General features: G+C 41.5%; 1 protein-coding gene across 1 annotated transcript; it reads left to right on the forward strand.

Moving 5' to 3' along the window:
- The first annotated feature begins 631 nt into the window (after positions 1 to 631).
- LOC139366311 (beta-1,4-galactosyltransferase 1-like) lies at positions 632 to 17,498 on the forward strand. Its single transcript, XM_071103656.1, has 6 exons — positions 632 to 2,208; positions 3,311 to 3,546; positions 11,256 to 11,443; positions 13,289 to 13,411; positions 15,253 to 15,357; positions 16,004 to 17,498. The coding sequence occupies exons 1-6, from the start codon at positions 1,911 to 1,913 to the stop codon at positions 16,134 to 16,136; spliced, it is 1,083 nt and encodes a 360-aa protein (XP_070959757.1). The 5' UTR covers positions 632 to 1,910; the 3' UTR covers positions 16,137 to 17,498.
- Positions 17,499 to 18,240: the final 742 nt, after the last annotated feature.

Below are 18,240 nucleotides of genomic sequence, written 5' to 3' on the forward strand. Positions count from 1 at the left end.
AATGAAATGAGGGCAAAATATCGGAGGTGGTAGGTGTGGTGAAATTCTCGGAGCCCGAGGCTTGTACAGGGGGTCAGGATAAAGATGAGTCTGACAGTAGGAGCGAAGTTTTTGGCTGATCGATTTGTGGTTTCGGGGTTGGTGAAAACAGATTTGGGTACTGTGGAATCGGTGAGGGAAACTAGAAGTGGTCTTGTGATAATTGGTTGTGTTTCTGCTGGTCAGAGGGAGAAAGAGCTCTGTGTTTAACGAATGGGGCAAGAATTGTGAATTGTTTCCCTCTCAAGAAAAGGGCGCCATTGAAAGGAGTGATTACTGGGGTAGCAGTAAATGTAAAAGTTGACCAACTGAAGAGGAAGATTCCTGGTGTTTGTGATGCTCGTGGTTTGGTGCGACGCAGACAGGGTGGCGAAAGTGGTGAAACTGAAGTCATTGTCTGTTATTTTGAGTTTTGATGTTGAGTCTTTGCCCGACAAAGTTGATGTTAGGCTATATAAGTTATACTGTATGAGCTTTTGTGCCGAATACGTTGTTACAGGTGTCAAGCTTATGGGCATGTGGCAGCAGTGTGTAAAAGGGAGGTCCCTATGTGTGCAGAAGGGCATGAGACAAAGGAATGTGTAGCATTAGGGAAAGTAGTGGTATGTGTTAGTTGTCGGGGTGCCCATGGTGCTGGGGATCAGAAATGTCCCGTGTGAGAGAGGCAGGTTGAGGCTTCCAGGTTGAGAGTAGTGCAGAAGTTGTCATATGCTGAGGCAGTGAAGAAAGTAGAGCAAGATGGGTCAAGGGGAGGGAGCCTAAGAGGAGTGGTGTGAGTAGTAGATCTGTACCAGTACAGAGGGATAGGCCACACGTGATATATGTTTTAGTAAGGTTGGATCTTTAGCATTTATAGCAATGGTTAGCAACTGTACTACAGGGATGGAACATAAGTCACAGAAAATTGAGGTTGTGGTGACAGCTGCAGAGAGCTATTTGGGTGTGCAAGACTTGACATCAGAAGAGTTACAGGTTCTGTTAAGTGGTTATGTCCCATTCTTTCATGTTGTTGGCATGAGTTAGGACTAAATAGATTTAAATAGTGGAGTATGGTGGTGTTATTTTTATTTGATTAGATATTTTTTTTGTGAGTAGTGTTATAGTATGGTATTTATTTATCTAGTAGGTGAAGCTTTTGTGCCGAAAAAATAAAATAAAAAAATATAGTAGGTGGCGGTAATGCAACATATTGGGTGCCAACCGCCGTTAAACCTCATCGAAGAAGAAGAAATTATTCGTGGGGCAGACTCCTCCCTGCTGCAGTTCACATGGAAGATGTCACTTGAACTAGTCACGAATTTCTGTTGGGGTCTCCACAAGGAAATGGCTGAGGGATTACGTAGTTTTTTTCAAAATTGTACAACTCTTTAATCCTGGACGCGAATATTTTAATAACACTAGCATTATACCATCAGATATGTGTGTTTGAGTTTAGTTGAAGTCAATTTGGCCAACACAACGGGAAAATAATACTTTTGAACTTTTCGGACTTGCTGCTGTTAGTTTACTACCTAGCGATAACACCTGATATAGCTAGCTAAATAGTTTTAAGTAATTTGGGACAGTTAGTAGTAATGGCTGGATGATTAACTTGAGGGAGGCTTTTACAACAAGATAACTAATTTCTTATACGAAATACGACTGAAGTACAAGCAAGGTAAAGGATACAACGGGCAACTTTTTATTGAAGTTGTCTCGAGCGAAAATGAACAATTGTACCGTTAGCACCTAGCTAGCAAATTATCTAACGGTAGCTAGTTGAGTGACATCAGTGGAAATTGGGTATGGTGTTGCAACTTTGTAACGTCAACGTTACCTACTTTAGATTTGTTTATCAATTTAACTAGCTACAGTAGCTGATTTAGCATAGCATGCTAATGATGCGGGATTCAACTGTGAATTTCAGTGTTCTCCATAGAACTTGCAAATTGGTCGTCATTCTTTGTTTTCTCCATATTTCGGTCACTTTAATTTTTTACGTGAGGTCGTTAGATATTCCATTTTCGTTTGCACAAAATCAGCAAGCACACACAGCGAAAAAGCATAACCAAACTACATCAAAGGACACCAAACCTGACGTGGTTGAAACGAACCGCTTTTCTGTAGACAACGTGACATCTACATTCAACAAAGAACTTGTAAAATGTTTTGACACTTCACCACTGCTTGGTAAGTAGCTATGAATGTGTTGCCAAAACTAAACGAGTCGATGGCAACTAATATTTAATCAATATTTCTGACGTATGCTGTAGACTCACTGGTACTTTTTATAGTCATATGATGCCTGGTTGGTAGTCTTGCCAAAAGTGTTTTTTATCAGCAAACAATAGTTGTTGGCCATGTAAATCGGACACAGTCATTCATCCATCTGCTCTAATGAGGAATGGGTAGAGTTTGCTTTAATCTATATCTTAATGCAACCTACAAGCGCCAAGTATAACCCGTTAGCCACCAGTCGATGTCTTAGTTATTTTATGACCCCTTCCTTAGCCTGTAGGGTTTGGTATTTCACTTATTCATACACGCCCACACCCTTATGTAACAGTTTTGCTTCCGTCCCTCTCCTCGCCCCTACCTGGGCTCGAACCAGGGACCATCTGCACACATCGACAACAGTCACCCTCGAAGCACGGTTACCCATCGCTCCACAAAAACTACTTCAAGGTCTCAGAGCGAGTGACGTCCCCGATTGAAACGCTATTAGCCCGCACCCCGCTAACTAGCTAGCCATTTCACACCGGTTACACTTGCATTATTAATGCATAGCATAGGACTACTGCTAGTGCTCTTGAATGAGCAGCGTTGCTTGTTTCCACAACGGTTTGTTGTTCAGTGCCCTTCTCTCTTAGCTCAGGTTTAAACAAAAAAAAAAAGGTTTATGTGGCTGTGGCCCGAGCTGATCTGTCCCTCTGCCACAAAACCCTGACTGCTCCACAGGTGGGAATTGGTGGATTAAAGTGGTGTGCACATTCTCCCCTCAGCTGACTTGGAGATTGAATTGAAAAGCAATGCAGTCTAGGAACATCAACCTCCAGGTCACATTGCAGAAAACAATACAATAAGTTCACTACATCATATATGCAGTTTAAGCATATAGAGGAGAGGAGAATGAGGCTCAATTTTCTTACAATAGTATATTAGGCCTACAATGTTAACTGATTTTACATGCTATTTCCATTGGCTCTACTGAAATCATCAGTTATCAGGGCTGTTGTAAATAGAGCACTGACAAAATTGTATAAGACTTCCCTTCTCTCCCGTTCTCATCCAGTGGGCCCACTGCGAATTGAGTTTTCTAACCCAGTCAGCCTTGATGTGGTAAGGAAGGAGAACCCCAATCTTCAGAATGGGGGGCGCTTCAGGCCCAAAGACTGTGTGGCCCTCCAGAAGGTGGCTATCATCATCCCTTTCCGCAACCGCGACGAGCACCTCAAGTTCTGGCTGTACTACCTCCATCCCATCCTTCAGCGCCAGCAGCTGGACTACGGCATCTACGTTATCAACCAGGTGAGGCCTTCCCGGCCCCTGTCTGCTCTCTGTCTGCCTGTGTGGAGTAGTTGGTAGTGCTGAGCGATTATTGGAATTCAATTTTTTTCCCTTTTTTTTTTCTTTCTGTGAGCTCAATGCGCACATCGCACAGTTTCTCTAGAGATAAATCAAATCGAGCCTGAACTGTGCAATGTAGTAGGCAGTTGTTTCCAACAGGCCAATATTCTACAAAGTTTAGCGCATAAAACATGGTAATTAACCACAATGACCATAATCCATTGTGCATCTACTTGTCCGGTCTGTGTTTCTTTTACTACTGCTATGGAAGAGAGAACAATGCACAATTGTGAGGTAATATAAAGAGTAGTCGTTTTTTTGCGAGGTATCACTACCTTAAAATGCATGATCTAAGTGATTGATACTTGGTATTCAGCAGTCTTAAAGGTATGCCTATTTTATTTTGAAGAACTACAGTAAAGTGATTTTGTCAGACAGCTTAGGCAGTAGCTCTATAGAGATCAACCTCCAGGTCACATTGCAGAAAACAATACAATAAGTTCACTACTGGCTTGGAATGAAATAAGTCATCAAATAAAACAAATGTAATATGCACAACTGAAACATATTACTAAAGTAATGTGAATTAATGGTTAGTAAACAGTAATGGGCAGTCACTACTATCATAGGACTGGTATTCATTGTTTTGTGTTACAGCATTCAGCCCAAGTGCTTTTAATGTAACATAAAAAATACAATTATTTTTTACATAATCAAACCAACTTCAAAAAGCGCTTATCACTCAGCACTAGTAGTGGGAAATGCAGTAAGATTTTAACCAGTGAGCAAATCTGTGCCCCTTTTTAATTAGGTGGTTTTAATGCATGAAACAAACAAAGTTTGTCTGTATATTTCAAATATAGGATAGCTAATGTTTACTCATACGGTAAACCACAAGTACGCGTACTTTTGCCGTATTTTATTTGGGTTTGTTTTTTACGTGTTAGACTAAGCTATGTAAAAAGAAAAGGGCATCAAGCTCCCAAATGACAGGCTGTAATGGCAGTTACCAAGTGACTAGTTGAGAGATGTACTGGTAGATTTGTTTTCTTGTTGAGTAACTCTTCTGGGACAGAGACATATGGGCAATTCCATGGTAACGGTGTACGCTGAGACTCAGGTTTTTCACTTTAAAATGTATACCAAAGAAAAAACATTGATTTTAAGGTTTAACAAGAAATTAAACTTTATGCACAAGGACTACTACACTTTCAATACTTTCCACTGAAAATTTTACAAAAACACATTGATAGGAAAAACTGTGCAGATACAAAGTTTGGTAACAATAAAACTGAGGGAGATTTTATCGTAATTCTGTTGCCAAACTTTTTTTCCAGTAAATATACAATACTGTTCAAAAGATGGCGTCACTTAGAAATGTCCTTGTTTTTGAAAGAAAAGCGCTTTTTTTTGTCCATTTTAAAATAACATCAAATTGATCAGAAATACAGTGTAGACATTGTTAATGTTGTAAATTACTATTGTAGCTGGAAACGTCTTATTTTTTTAATGGAATATCTACATAGGCGTACAGAGGCCCATTTATCAGCAACCATCACTCCTGTGTTCCAATTGCACGTTGTTAGCTAATCCAAGGCTATCATTTTAAAAGGCTAATTGATCATTAGAAAACACTTTTCCAATTATGTTAGCACAGCTGAAAACTGCCATGCTGATTAAAGAAGCAATAAAACTGGCCTTCTTTAGGCTAGTTGAGTATCTGGAGCATCAGCATTTGTTGGTTTGATTACAGGCTCAAAATGGCCAGAAACAATATTTTCGTCAGTCTATTCTGAAGGCTATTCCATGCGAGAAATTGCCAAGAAACTGAAGATCTCGTACTACTCCCTTCACAGAACAGTGCAAATGGTCTCTAACCAGAATAGAAGGAGGAGCAGGAGGTTCTGTTGCACATCTGAGCAAGAAGACAAGTACATTCGTGTCTAGTTTGAGAAATGAATGCCTCACAAGTCCTCAACTGGCAGCTTCATTAAATAGTACCCGCAAAACATCAGTCTCAACGTCAACAGTGAAGAGGCCTTCTAGGCAGAATTCCTCTGTCCGGTGTCTGTTCTTTTGCCCATCTTAACCTTTTCTTTTTATTGGCCAGTCCGAGATATGGCTTTTTCTTTGCAACTCTCCGGGTTTGGCTGGTGTAGGCCATCATTGTAAATAAGAATTTGTTCTTAACTGACTTGCCTTGTTAAATTTAAAAAAGGCCCACCTGTTAATTGAAATGCATTTCAGGTGACTACCTCATGAAGCTGGTTGAGAGAATGCCAAGGGTGTAAAAAGCTGTCATCAAGGCAAAGGGTGGCAATTGGAAGAATCTAAAATATATTTCGATTTGTTTTAAACAAAAAAATTGATTATTACATGATTCCTTCCATATGTGTTATTTCATAGTTTTGATGTCGTCACTATTGTTCAAGAATGTTGACAACAGTAAAAAAAAAAAAAAATTTTTTTAAAAAGAATCCCTTGAATGAGTAGTTCTAAAACTTTTGACCGGTTGTTTGTGTATTTTTTCCTGTTTTAAATTGTTCAATATTTGTATGGTTTGAACTTTGAAATGAATGTTTTTTGTTTGGCATGCATTTTAAAGTGGAAAAATCGGAGTCTTGGTGTAATTCCGTTACTGTGGAATTGCCCAAATATCTGTTTTCCATAAAGGAATTTCTTGCTTTAGTCAAGAGGAAAAAGTAGGCCAGCGTCCAAATAACTCTTGCCTCGCTTCTTTAAAGAACTCCTACAATTTGCAGTAGGCCTAATCCTTTGTGTTCCCATCTATGGGGAAGAAATCAGATCTGGCAACATAGTGCCAGCATTTGTCTCTGCGTCTGTTCTTTGTCCATCAGCAATTTCCTTTATTTATTCATGGTGTTTGCACAACCAAGAGACTCATGCTCTCTATCGTCAAACTAGCACTGAACACCAATGGACGTGGCACAAAATAGAGAGTGGCTTTCAGACGGGGCTATCTCTGTCACTTTAAAGACCTGAGAGAACAATCCTATTTGGAATGCTCTTTTTATCATCACACATTCCTGTTTCTTTTCATCAAGATCCTTTATTAAAGGAAAGCTCTTATGTACTAAAAGTGTATAAAGTTGGTTACAGATAACTAATGGAAGAATTAAACAAGGGTTGTACTTAAATGTGAATGCACAACATTTGGGCAACCTGGCCTGGGTACAAAATGTCCTGTCTTTTCCAGATGTAAAAATGATTAGTAGGTGTAATTTGGGCTTTTTATTGCAATCAAGTAGGCCCATTTTATTGTTTAGCGGTGCATGTTCTTACGCTACTTGACCAAAAGTATGTGGAAACCTGCTTGTCGAACATCTAATTCCAAAATCATGGGTATTGGTTCCCCCCTCCCCCTTTGCTGCTATAACAGCCTCCATACTTCTGGGAAGGCTTTCCACTGGATGTTGGAACATTGCTGCGGGGACTTGCTTCCATTCGGCCACAATAACATTAGTGAGGTCGAGCACTGATGTTGGGCGATTAAGCCTGACTCGCAGTCGGTGTTCCAATTCATCCCAAAGGTGTTCGATGGGGTTGAGGTCAGGGCTCTGTGCAGGCCAGTCAAGTTCTTTCACACCGATCTCAACAAACCACTTTTGTATGGACCTCACTTTGTGCATGGGGGCATTGTCATGATGAAACAAGAAAGGGCCTTTCCCAAACTATTGCCTCTAAGTTACAGGCACAGAATGGTATTGTATGCTGTAGCATTAAGATTTCCCTTCACTGGAAGTAAGGGGCCTAGCCCGAACCATGAAAAACAGCACCAGACCATTATTCCTCCTCCACCAAACTTTACAGTTGTCACTAGGCATTGGGGCAGGTAGCGTTCTCCTGGCATCCGCCAAATCCAGATTTGTCTGTCGGGCTGCCAGATGGTAACGTGTGATTCATCACTCCAGAGAACACATTTCCACTGCTCCAGAGTCCAATGGCATTGAGCTTTACACCACTCAAGCTGACGCTTTTTGCATGGGGATCTTAGGCATGAGTGTGGCAGCTCGGCCATGGAAACCCATTTCATGAAGCTCCTGACAAACAGTTCTTGTGCTGATGCTGCTTCCAGGCAGTTTGGAACTTGGTAGTGAGTGTTGCAACAATACTATTTTTACGCGCATCAGCACTCAGCGGTCCTGTTCGATGAGCTTGTGTGGCCTACCACTTCCCAGCTGAGCCATTGTTGCGCATGGATGTTTCCACTTCACAATAACAGCACTTACAGTTGACCCGGGGAAACTCTAGCTGGGCAGACATTTTACAAACTGACTTGTTGGAAAAGTGGCATCCTATGACGATGCCACTTTGAAAGTCACTGAACTTCAGTAAGGCCATTCTACTGCCAATGTTTGTCTATGGAGATTGTATGGTTGTGTACTCCATTTTATACACCTGTCAGCAACGGGTGTGGCTAAAATAGCCAAATCCACTCATTTGAATGGGTGTCCACATACTTTTGGCAATTTGTTGTATCTAAAACCTTTGAATGAAAACGGACAAGTTGACCATAGACATCACATAATTTGTATGCCTGCCGATGACTAGTGATCATAAGCACTTAGTGCCACAACATGTTGGCTACTCTGTTTTGACAAATAGCCTAGCTACAAACTGGCCATTTGGTCATTTATCAATGGCAATCATTAGCCAGAGTGGTGCCACCTAAAACACTTTGGTTTCATGAATTGAGGGCTTTCCTGCCTAAAATCAGGTTCTGTCTCCATCTCTCACTGACTATCTCCCCATTTGTAGAAGTCTCTAAACATGAGGCCACAGACATGGGCAGAAACGTATTTTGTGTCTGTGTGCGTTGATGCTGTAAGTAGTTAGACTGAATTCTCACAGGTGTGGGGATTTAGTGACTTATGGGAACACTAAAGTTGGCCTCAAGTATATTTGGAAATTAATTTGGCAAAAGGACAAACTAGTATGAATGCCACTGCAGAGCCCAGAGTTGACAAGGTGAAAATGTAGTAGTTATTGGTTCACCTAATCCCATTTCACGCAAAGGCAGACCTTAACATAGGATAACGATATCCATTCTTCTCAATATCCTTCTAGTCATCAACACTGTCTGGGTTAAAGCAAAGTAACTTTTGAACATTTATTGACAACCAAAGTTAATACTAGCGTACAGGGCCATGTTGTAGATTAAATCTATTCCTATTTGATAAAAAATGCGTATCAGTTCGGTGTAGTTCAATGGTCTATTTAAGGACATGATTCTTTGCAGATGTAGGCTCTATTGGCACTTGCGAGGCCTGTACTGGGTTTCAGCTTGAAGGCATAACTAATTTCTCTTTCAGGTCTCATGCCAGGACATGAGTCTGTTGCCTCCCACCCACTAACAGGTAAAGTGTGGGAAACCAGCATGTTGTAGGTCAAACGCAACACCTAGGCTTTATGCAGTAAATACATGGTTCTATTTGAGCAGATAACCTTTTTTTTTGGACTACGCTCCATTCCAGTCTCCTGCACAGGTAGCAAATTGGTGTCCACTGCAAAGAAAATAAGCTTTAATGGCTGCTTTTATACTAATGGGCCAATCTGATAGGCCTAGCTATTGCTAGAGGGCCGTTCAATGCTGTTAAACACAATTATGGGGTCAAGGTTGAAATTATACTCAGTCTTTCTGTTTCTCTCTTCTCTCCTATTTCTCCTAGCCTTTCCTATCTTTTCCTCCCTTGTTTTATTTCCTCCTTTCCCTGGCCCCTTGCTCAAACCGCCGTCCTTTTGCATGTCAGGCGTATCTGGCCAATGGCTGTGGTCGCTGGAAGAGGTGAGACCGGCCCCCTGCTTGCTCTGGCCAATTGCGTGATCCCATGGGCTGAGGGGTTCTACTGGTAATATGGGATTATTTTCTCTCTGTCTCATTGAATTAGAGATCTATTTTAGTCTCATGCTGTCTTCTTCACTTGCTTGTTTCCGTCTTTGCAAATGATCCACATCCTGTATACAGGTGAAGCTGTCATGCACTGGAGGAGAGAGGGATGCATCACTTGGTGGAAGAAAAACGCGAACACACACACACACACAAACTCACTCCCATAAACACACTCACAGACCTCCTTAGCGGATATTTATTTCAAACCGTAGCAGATGTCGTTTATTTCAATCAGTGTACATGTCTGTTTCATTTCACCACAATGTGTGACATGTGACTGACGGAAGTGCATCCGCAGAGAACACTACTGAACATTGAATCAATTGTCCAAGGGTTGGAACGCCTCTTCAGATGACTTGAACTTCGCTGCTTTGTGGCATCCAGACCCTCTTCCTCATTTTCCATTTCTTTTTAGAATGTTGTCATTTTAAAAATAGAAATACATGTTTTTATTAAAACACTAGCCACACTATTCTTTAATTTGAGAACCTCGGTCCTTGTTTCGACTGCATGTTGGGTTTCATCTGCCTCCATTTGAGTATTTTGGTTCTGTGGGTATTCAAGCTGAACTTTTTCAGGAGGACCATCAGATAAAGCCAGTGATACATGAGACATGACCATTTGAAAGTAATTTGAAGGCACATTGACACAGAACACGATGCTCCTGTTTTTTTTGTTTTTTTTCTCCAAAGGACACCACACAGAGAATCATGCCAGGACACTGACGTACATTAGCCCTGGTAACTGACCATGTATGCAGCCCGAGAACACAAAAATATAATTAAAAATACCCACCCAACAAGTAGTGGATGACATGCCAGCCCTGAAAAGAGCCCAGAATATGTTGGTTTAACAGAGGATTAAGTTTAAAGCCTGTACAGACTGCAATATGATATTCTGTCATTCAATCCCCCAATTTAAGGATATTTTGTCCCCTTTCATTAAGCTAGGCCAATATAATATAAGACAAGAACTGCTGAAACTCGATTACTGCTTTAAGTTTCAAAATGGGAAATGGTTGTCTCCTAGATTTATCTATCCATGTCCATCAGCATTCCTTTGTTTTTGAGTCATAATAATTATCCTACACCTTGGAGAAAAATCTCTCCTTCCCATTAGAATTCTGTCTCTAGTTACATTCACTCTACATAAAGCGGTCGCGATCCATAAGCTGACACTGTTTTTAGCACTATTAAATTGTATTTGAATCTGTTGATTTATACACCCTTGAAAAGACCTAGCGTAACAGCTACATGAAGCCACAAAGAGCTGGGCCTGCAAAGCTTTGATGACCCTGCATCAGCAACAGAATGAATTTAAAGTTTGTGCGTGCACGCACTCTTGATATTAAGGGTAAACACATGTTTTCCAGCAAACAAGAAGATGACTACACAACGTCATCAAAGACCAACGACTCAAAGTCCTGTACTGTATACACCAATGTTTTTCAGTTGTCCAGTCCAACTAGCTACACAAGTCTGGTACCTTTTCTTTCCAAACTTCAGTGTAGGATGTTTGTAGCGTCTAGTGCTCAGTCTCTGACACGTTTTGTATTCCCAATCACATTATAATAGATAGCCACCTGGATGGTTTAGTTTAGCCTTGGTTCTGGTGTACACTTTAGTCCAATTAGAGATGGGTTGCCAAACAATGAGGACCAGAGTTGCTTACTCCTGTCTAGACCCTCAAAAATAACTATTTATTTTACCACGATTCACCTTCCAATTCCAAACCCATATTCTCTCCATTCACTCTCTAGGACGGTGATGAGATCTTTAACCGCGCCAAGCTCCTCAACATTGGCTACACAGAGGCCCTGAAGGAGTACGACTACGGCTGCTTTGTTTTCAGCGATGTGGACCTAATCCCCATGGATGACCGCAACACCTACAAGTGCTTCAGCCAGCCCAGGCACCTGTCTGTCTCCATGGACAAGTTTGGCTTCAGGTAAGTCAACCCCTCCCACAGATGACCAGGCATTCTCCCCAGTCCACGGCGGCCTCAGCCTCTCCCCAGTCCACGGCGCAGACATAGGACAGACACATGTGCATTCACATTGTCAAAGGCACATACACACAGCTCATTTAGTAGGAGTGGCCACATAAAAGCTTAAAGAGCACCTGTGGATTCCATGATGTTCTATCCCTGTCACTCACTTCAACCAATTTACTGCTGAATTACCACTACGGTTACAGACGGCTAACGGTAGACTTTGCTTGATGCTGCCTATTGAAAATTGGCTTGTCTTTTGTTTTGTTGTTGAGTTTCTGGTTCTGCCTGTCTGTATCTCAATAGCTGTCTATAGGTGTTTGCTGTGGACATTTCAAATCAAGCCCTTCACTGGGTTTTAGTGATTGACTACCACATTCCCCATGGGGTGGGGATGTAATTATGAAGGATATTTTATGGTTGGTAATGATTGCCTTCTTCCTTATTGATCACGTGACTGATCCTAACCAGGTTCTGTAAAAGATTAGACAATAATTAGGCTAGAAAGATTAGGCTATGTGTAAAGTATCACATGCCAAAGGAATAACATTATTTAGTTTCTCCCTATTAAATGCACAAAGGCTTGTTTCTCCTTTGTCGGTAAGACAAGCAAGCATTTAGATCGCTAATGCAATAGGCGGTGTTGGAAACAGCTTGACATGTCATTTGAAACTGTTGTTCATTTGTATTTGTTATGGATCCCCATTAGCTGCTGGGACTTTATTTGCCTCGAGTCGTGTGTTGAATAGCCTGCCTATAGACTTACATAGACTTACAAAACTGTGCGACACTCACATGAGCAATACTGGCTTCAAAGGTCAGCTGTCAGAATGGCTTAAATGCAAATCATTTTAGCCTTAGGTGGCAATGCTGTGAGTGTCTCATGGGTTTTGAACTGTTTTCTGCTTTGTGGAGTCCAGTGACCTGTAGCGCAAACTCCAGTTGGTTTAGCTGTTGCTCTATACGTGTAACACGTCAGACAGGGAAGGGCTCTTGTGAGGCTACAGGCTGTCTTTGTGTTTGATAAAGTGATTTGGGCGCTTCTCTTCTGATCTACACCTCTGGGCCTACACAGCTGTAGGGTTTATGCTTGGCTAGGCGCTGATCTACAGTCAGTTTGCCTCCGTTGTCTGCTTCTGATTTTAAGATTTAGATTAGTAAAGTAAGCTGCTCCCAGATCTGACGTCAGTGTGCCCCCTGTGTACAGGTCATAGAACCGGTCTCTCAGCTTCTAACTGGGCTTTTATGGGCGTCCTGTCACTAAATTCCTCCCTGTGTTGCACACACAACAGCTTGTGTCCTGTCACTGTGTCATGTTCCTCCAGGGGCATGCAGCTCACAGAGCATCCGGATGCAATATCCAGCAGGATTTGGGCAGGAAAGTCCAGCTCAAGGAGAGACGCCAAGCTCCCCTTGTTCGGTGACTAAATCCCACAATGGATGAATGTTTTTTTTTTTCTCTTCATTCGATTTTCTTAATTGTGGCCACCTTATTATAGCCAAGGATAACTCGTAGAGTGTCCAAAATCAACAAAATGAGGCAAGGCTAAACCAGGGAGCCTCAGTCTCTCAGTTGCCCTACAGTGTACAGAAAACCAGCATGTAACTTACAGAAGGCAGTGATGCATAGAGGAGGGTTTTTCTGCAGCATAAACTTCTTTCCTGGAACATAACCGCTGACTGCAATTTCTGCCGGGCCCCAAGTCCTTGACCCCTTCATTTGAGAGCTGTTTAAACTCCAAGTATCACTATGTATTTATTTATCTTTCTCTCTCCCGCTCTCTCTCTCGCGCTTTCTCTCAGGTTGCCGTACAACCAGTATTTTGGGGGCGTGTCGTCAATGAGCAAGGAGCAGTTCCTCAAGATCAACGGCTTCCCCAACAACTACTGGGGCTGGGGAGGGGAGGACGACGACATTTTCAACAGGTTAGAGTCCACACACCCACTCTGACTAACGTCTGTGGTGTATCAGGACTCCATGTAAAAGTCAGCCGCAGGACAGCGAGAAATACGTCTCCAAGTAATTCATATTTATTGGGTAAAGTGTTAACCGTTTCATGTGAAACCTTGGCTTTCTTGTTCAGTGTCGAAGCCCCATCACATAGTAACATAGCCCTAGTTCTTGTCACTCGTCAGTGATACTCGTCAGCATTGTTCCAACTTGTCCCCGAGGGTGCCTTTGTATGCCACTACCACCTTTTGCTCTTGAAGGAAATGTTAATGAGTTAAAAGAGAAATGTTTGCTTTTGAAAGCGTTATGGCTCCTTCACACCCAGTCTGACCTTTCCTGAAATAAGACTAATAGGGTATTTTATAGGGATTGGAACCATAAATATTTTTGTTCTGTTCCAACGAACAAAAATACAGTTCTGAACCGGTTCAAACCAAAAATGATTACCGGTTTATATCGTTCCCTTAACCTGTGAAAACAACTTTTTTTTAAAAACATTCATCTTATTAAATTAGTTCACCAATCAGTGTGGCTAGAGCAGTCAAGCTAGTTGTTTACATGTGTGATTGACAGACAAGTGTAGCCAGGACACAGATGTGGTGAGAGAGGGTTGAGGAGGAGGCTTGAAGCGCTGGGCATCTTATGACAGGCATTATCTGAATTGGGTCCACAGAATTATACCAATGATAGGAGGAGCGGCTTCTATGGAGGAACTTTGAATGTCGGCTTCTATGGAGGAACTTTGAATGTCGTTTTAGCTAGCTAGCTCACAAGCTTGAGCAGAGCAGCACCACTACCTTTTTGTAGTTAAATCCAATGTGATAATGAGGCCTATAGTATCCTTAACAAGCATTGAAGTTCATCCATTGTTCTCTAGCGAATTAAAACATCTCTATCTTCTGAATCACACTTGTAACGTCAGTACATTAGCCTAGACATCGCAGGTAACCTCAACACTGGCAAAGATTTTGCGCTTAGTTTTTTTTTTTTCTGTAACGTAAAATAACGTTAACTGGTTAACATGCTTTTAAAATAACAGTATGCATCACTTTCTTCCCGTTTCTGTTACTTGAAAAATTCTGTTTTCCGGTTTTGTTCCCTGAACCAGTTCCAACTCCTGGTACTTTGTGAAAAGAGAAACAAAGAGAACCATGCATAACTTAATTTACAGTATCTCCTGTTCCAGAGCCAGTTTTGTTCAGTAGTGTGATCCAAGCTTTGCTGGATTTGGCATTAAATTAGCTCTACAAAACATATACTGTGCCTTGTTAACCTGTGTCTTTGAGGCATGTGTAACCCTATAGTTGTTATTTAATTCAGTTTGGCTGATCTATAGAGCAACTCCACCCTTGGTGCGGAATGCCAAACAGCACAAGGTGCTAAGATGTGTTTTTGTTGCTTCTGCTTTACGTAGGTCTTCGTAGGGGTTGGTTTATAATTAACTTCATCCATTTTGATTGTGAAACTGTAAACTGGCAGACTGGATGTTTCCAGAGACGATCAATGTTATTCACGGTGTTCGGGAAGCTTTTGTAGCTGTGTCACTGAACCCAGCTACACAAATGTGACCTGTTATGTAATAAGCAAGGCCAATTTGCATCTCTTCCAGAGGCAACTGAATTGAAATCAAAGAACATGTTTTACTCCCTTTCACATCTATCCTATTTTAATTTGACTTAAAAAATAAATAAAAAAATTCACTAGTGTAAAAAAAAAAGTGCAGATTTTCTCCTCTGAGTTTAACTTTTTTGCAACTGCGGTCCAGTGTTTTAGTTAGACTGGGGTTCTGACGCATGTTGCTGCTGTCTTTTAACAGGCTGAGCTCCAAGGGGATGACCATCTCACGGCCCAGCGGAGCCGTGGGGAAATGCAGGATGATCCGCCACAACCGGGACGGTGGGAACGAAGACAACCCTCAGAGGTGAGGTTCCCCCTTGTGAACAGGACTCCTGCACGATGCTCAGGGGCGATATTTCAATCTATAATGGTACAGCCTCTGTCTTCATTCACTTCCTTTCACAGGAATATAGCCTAACTGGATTTGATAGGAGTAAGTGTTTTGGTCCACCTAGTTTCAGCTATATTGCTTTCACCTATCCAGCACTGTCAGATCTGTAAAGGAGAGCAGAAGGGATGGAACAATAGGTGAACCCTCCCCAGGCTCTGCTTTCCTTCTCCACACAAAGATCCGTTCTCTCGCTACTGTTCCCCTTGACGTCGTTTCTCACTAACGCTGGCTGACTTTCTGAACTTGGACATTCTTCTCCGTACCGATGCAACCTTAATAGAATATTAAAGTCTGGGAAAACATTGGCGTGCAATGTGTTTATCACGCAAAGCCACTTAATCCTTAATCTCTATTGAAATCACTATGTAGATATTTATAGTAATGACTTTTCCCTATAGCACTTTGATTTGTTTGATGTCGTGTAGTTTTTATGTTTAATCTAGTGACGATTGTTGTGAAATCCAAAAGAGATGTTTGCCATAGGCTACACCTTAAACAAAAGACATGGTTCCTGAACCACGATATTGAATTGTGGTTGAACTGTGGTTTTTCGTTCCAGGTTCGACCGCATCGCCCACACCAGGGAGACAATGAACAAAGACGGCATCAAAACCCTGTCGTACAAAGTTGTCAAAGTGGAGAAGGATCAATTATACACCAAAATTACTGTGGACGTGGGAAAAAAAGACTGAGAACCAATAAAACATGAACAGCCTTGACAACCTGTGGTGGATGCGGTAACCAAATGTGCCTTGACATTGTAAATAATGATATGCCTTGGACTCTTTGGACTACAGAGAATGACTGATCTGATCAGCAAACAAACGTTCCCTTTATTTTCGGCCTTTGCACATCCGATGGTGAATTGAACTGGGATTCCAGCTTTTTCTTTATAGGATCCATAAATCATTGACACCAGGAATGACCGTTGACATTCAGTACATTGACACACTGTTGGTTTCCTATTGGGCTTGTACGTACTCCACACTCTTTTTGAAGATTGCTGCTGCGACAAAGTCCTTTGTGAGCCATTTTGTCTTGACGGGTGGTTGTAAAATGATTCATTTATTGTCCTATGCATCGGGGACTCATTGTAGTTTTCTGTCACTTTTGTGAGATATTTGCTATTCCTTTTGATTCCTTTGCTGATCGAGCAAGGTTTCAACCCATTCAATGCCAAGTGCTCAGGCCAAAGATTGAACTTCAAATTGTAGAGTTCCATAACAAACCAAGTCACTTTTGTTTTGTTTGTTCAAAGGCAACCAAACAATGATCTTAAGATTGTTGTACTTTTGGATACATTCACAACCTTTTGATAGAGCATCAAAGGGCCTAGAACTCCAAAAATATATATTTTTTAAAGTCCAAATCCCATGATAGTTATATTAGAGAAGGGGTCCTTAAGGGTATTTGAACTATCTTGAAAGTGTCTCTGTTGAAGCTCCCTTCCCTGTGAAGAGCACCATTCAAGGTAGCCTCTAAGGAGGCCTATCCCTGGTGGAAAATAGGTATCTGAATGTATTTGCATGGTGTGTGTGTGTGTGCCCTGAGGTAAAATGCTACCATGCTGTTGTCTGTCATGAGTGTCTGGCGTTCTACTTTTTTGTGTCTACGAGAGTGGGTTCTATGCTGAAAAGGATCCTCTTGTAGTCCGTGTATGTCTAAGGAAGTGTGCGGGTTAGAAAAACAAGCATTTTGTATCCTCAATACGTAGTAATCAATACCCTTAAAGACATCCGCATGTTTTTAAACTGGATGGTCACCATGTCTTCCTCACAGGTACTTTATAGATCCTCATATACAGTGAAAATGGCTCAAGCTTGTGAGCCATGGGGCATGATGTTGCACAAGTAAAGTTAGTAACTCAAGCTTGAGAAAAAAAGCCATTGAGATTTCTGACTGGATGGAACAGAATAATTGTGCTGTCCATACTTAGGCTTAAATGTTTGCCATTCCTCTCCTGACTGCTTCTTAATTATATCAGTGCTGGTGTCTGGAGAATCTATAAAATGACTGCCATTTCTGCCTTACCTAAATAAACTTGAAAATATAAATTAATTGGTCAACATTTTTATATTGACATTTTAGTAATTTAACAGACACTGACTTACAGGAGCAATGAGGGTTAAGGGCCTTGTTAAAACGCACATTGACAGAGTTTTCACGTATTTGGCTCAGGGATTCCAACCAGTGACCTTTCGGTTACTGACCTCAATTTTAGAGACAATACTGTACAATGGACCTTGGACCATTTAGTAGGAGGGATGAGTACATTAAGCTCTGAAGCATAGTCAGTAATTCCCCAGCTGTTTCCCAAAAGTATTTACCCAGATACTGGACAATAGTTGGCTGCCTACTGTACATTCTGTAGTGAATGTTCCAATGAAGCAGCCAACCCATATGTATACACACACGCAACTATAGTTTCCACTGTAAAGTAGAGAATGGTCGTGATGTCACTGGGTTGCTCTTCAAGCTGTAAGCCTTTATGGGCTCGGCCAGGAAACCCAATATCGTGGGCTTATTCAACTATGGTGGAACGTTGCGTATAGAAATCCTTTTATATAGAATGAGCACAATGTACAATCATGGTGACTAGAGGATTGTGTCAGCTCTACGCAACACATTTCTATACTTTAAATTTGGAGTGGTTGCCAACATGAGTACATCTTAAAGGCCTCATCACCACATACCTCCTCACTCTGTCTGGTAGCCACACACAAACGCTCTAAAGACATGGGAGATGCCTTGCATGCAGGGATGCGTTATGTGCAATGCATACCATTTTTATCTCAT

Source organism: Oncorhynchus clarkii, chromosome 14, assembly GCF_045791955.1.
Source record: "Oncorhynchus clarkii lewisi isolate Uvic-CL-2024 chromosome 14, UVic_Ocla_1.0, whole genome shotgun sequence".
In the NCBI taxonomy this organism is placed as follows: domain Eukaryota; kingdom Metazoa; phylum Chordata; class Actinopteri; order Salmoniformes; family Salmonidae; genus Oncorhynchus; species Oncorhynchus clarkii.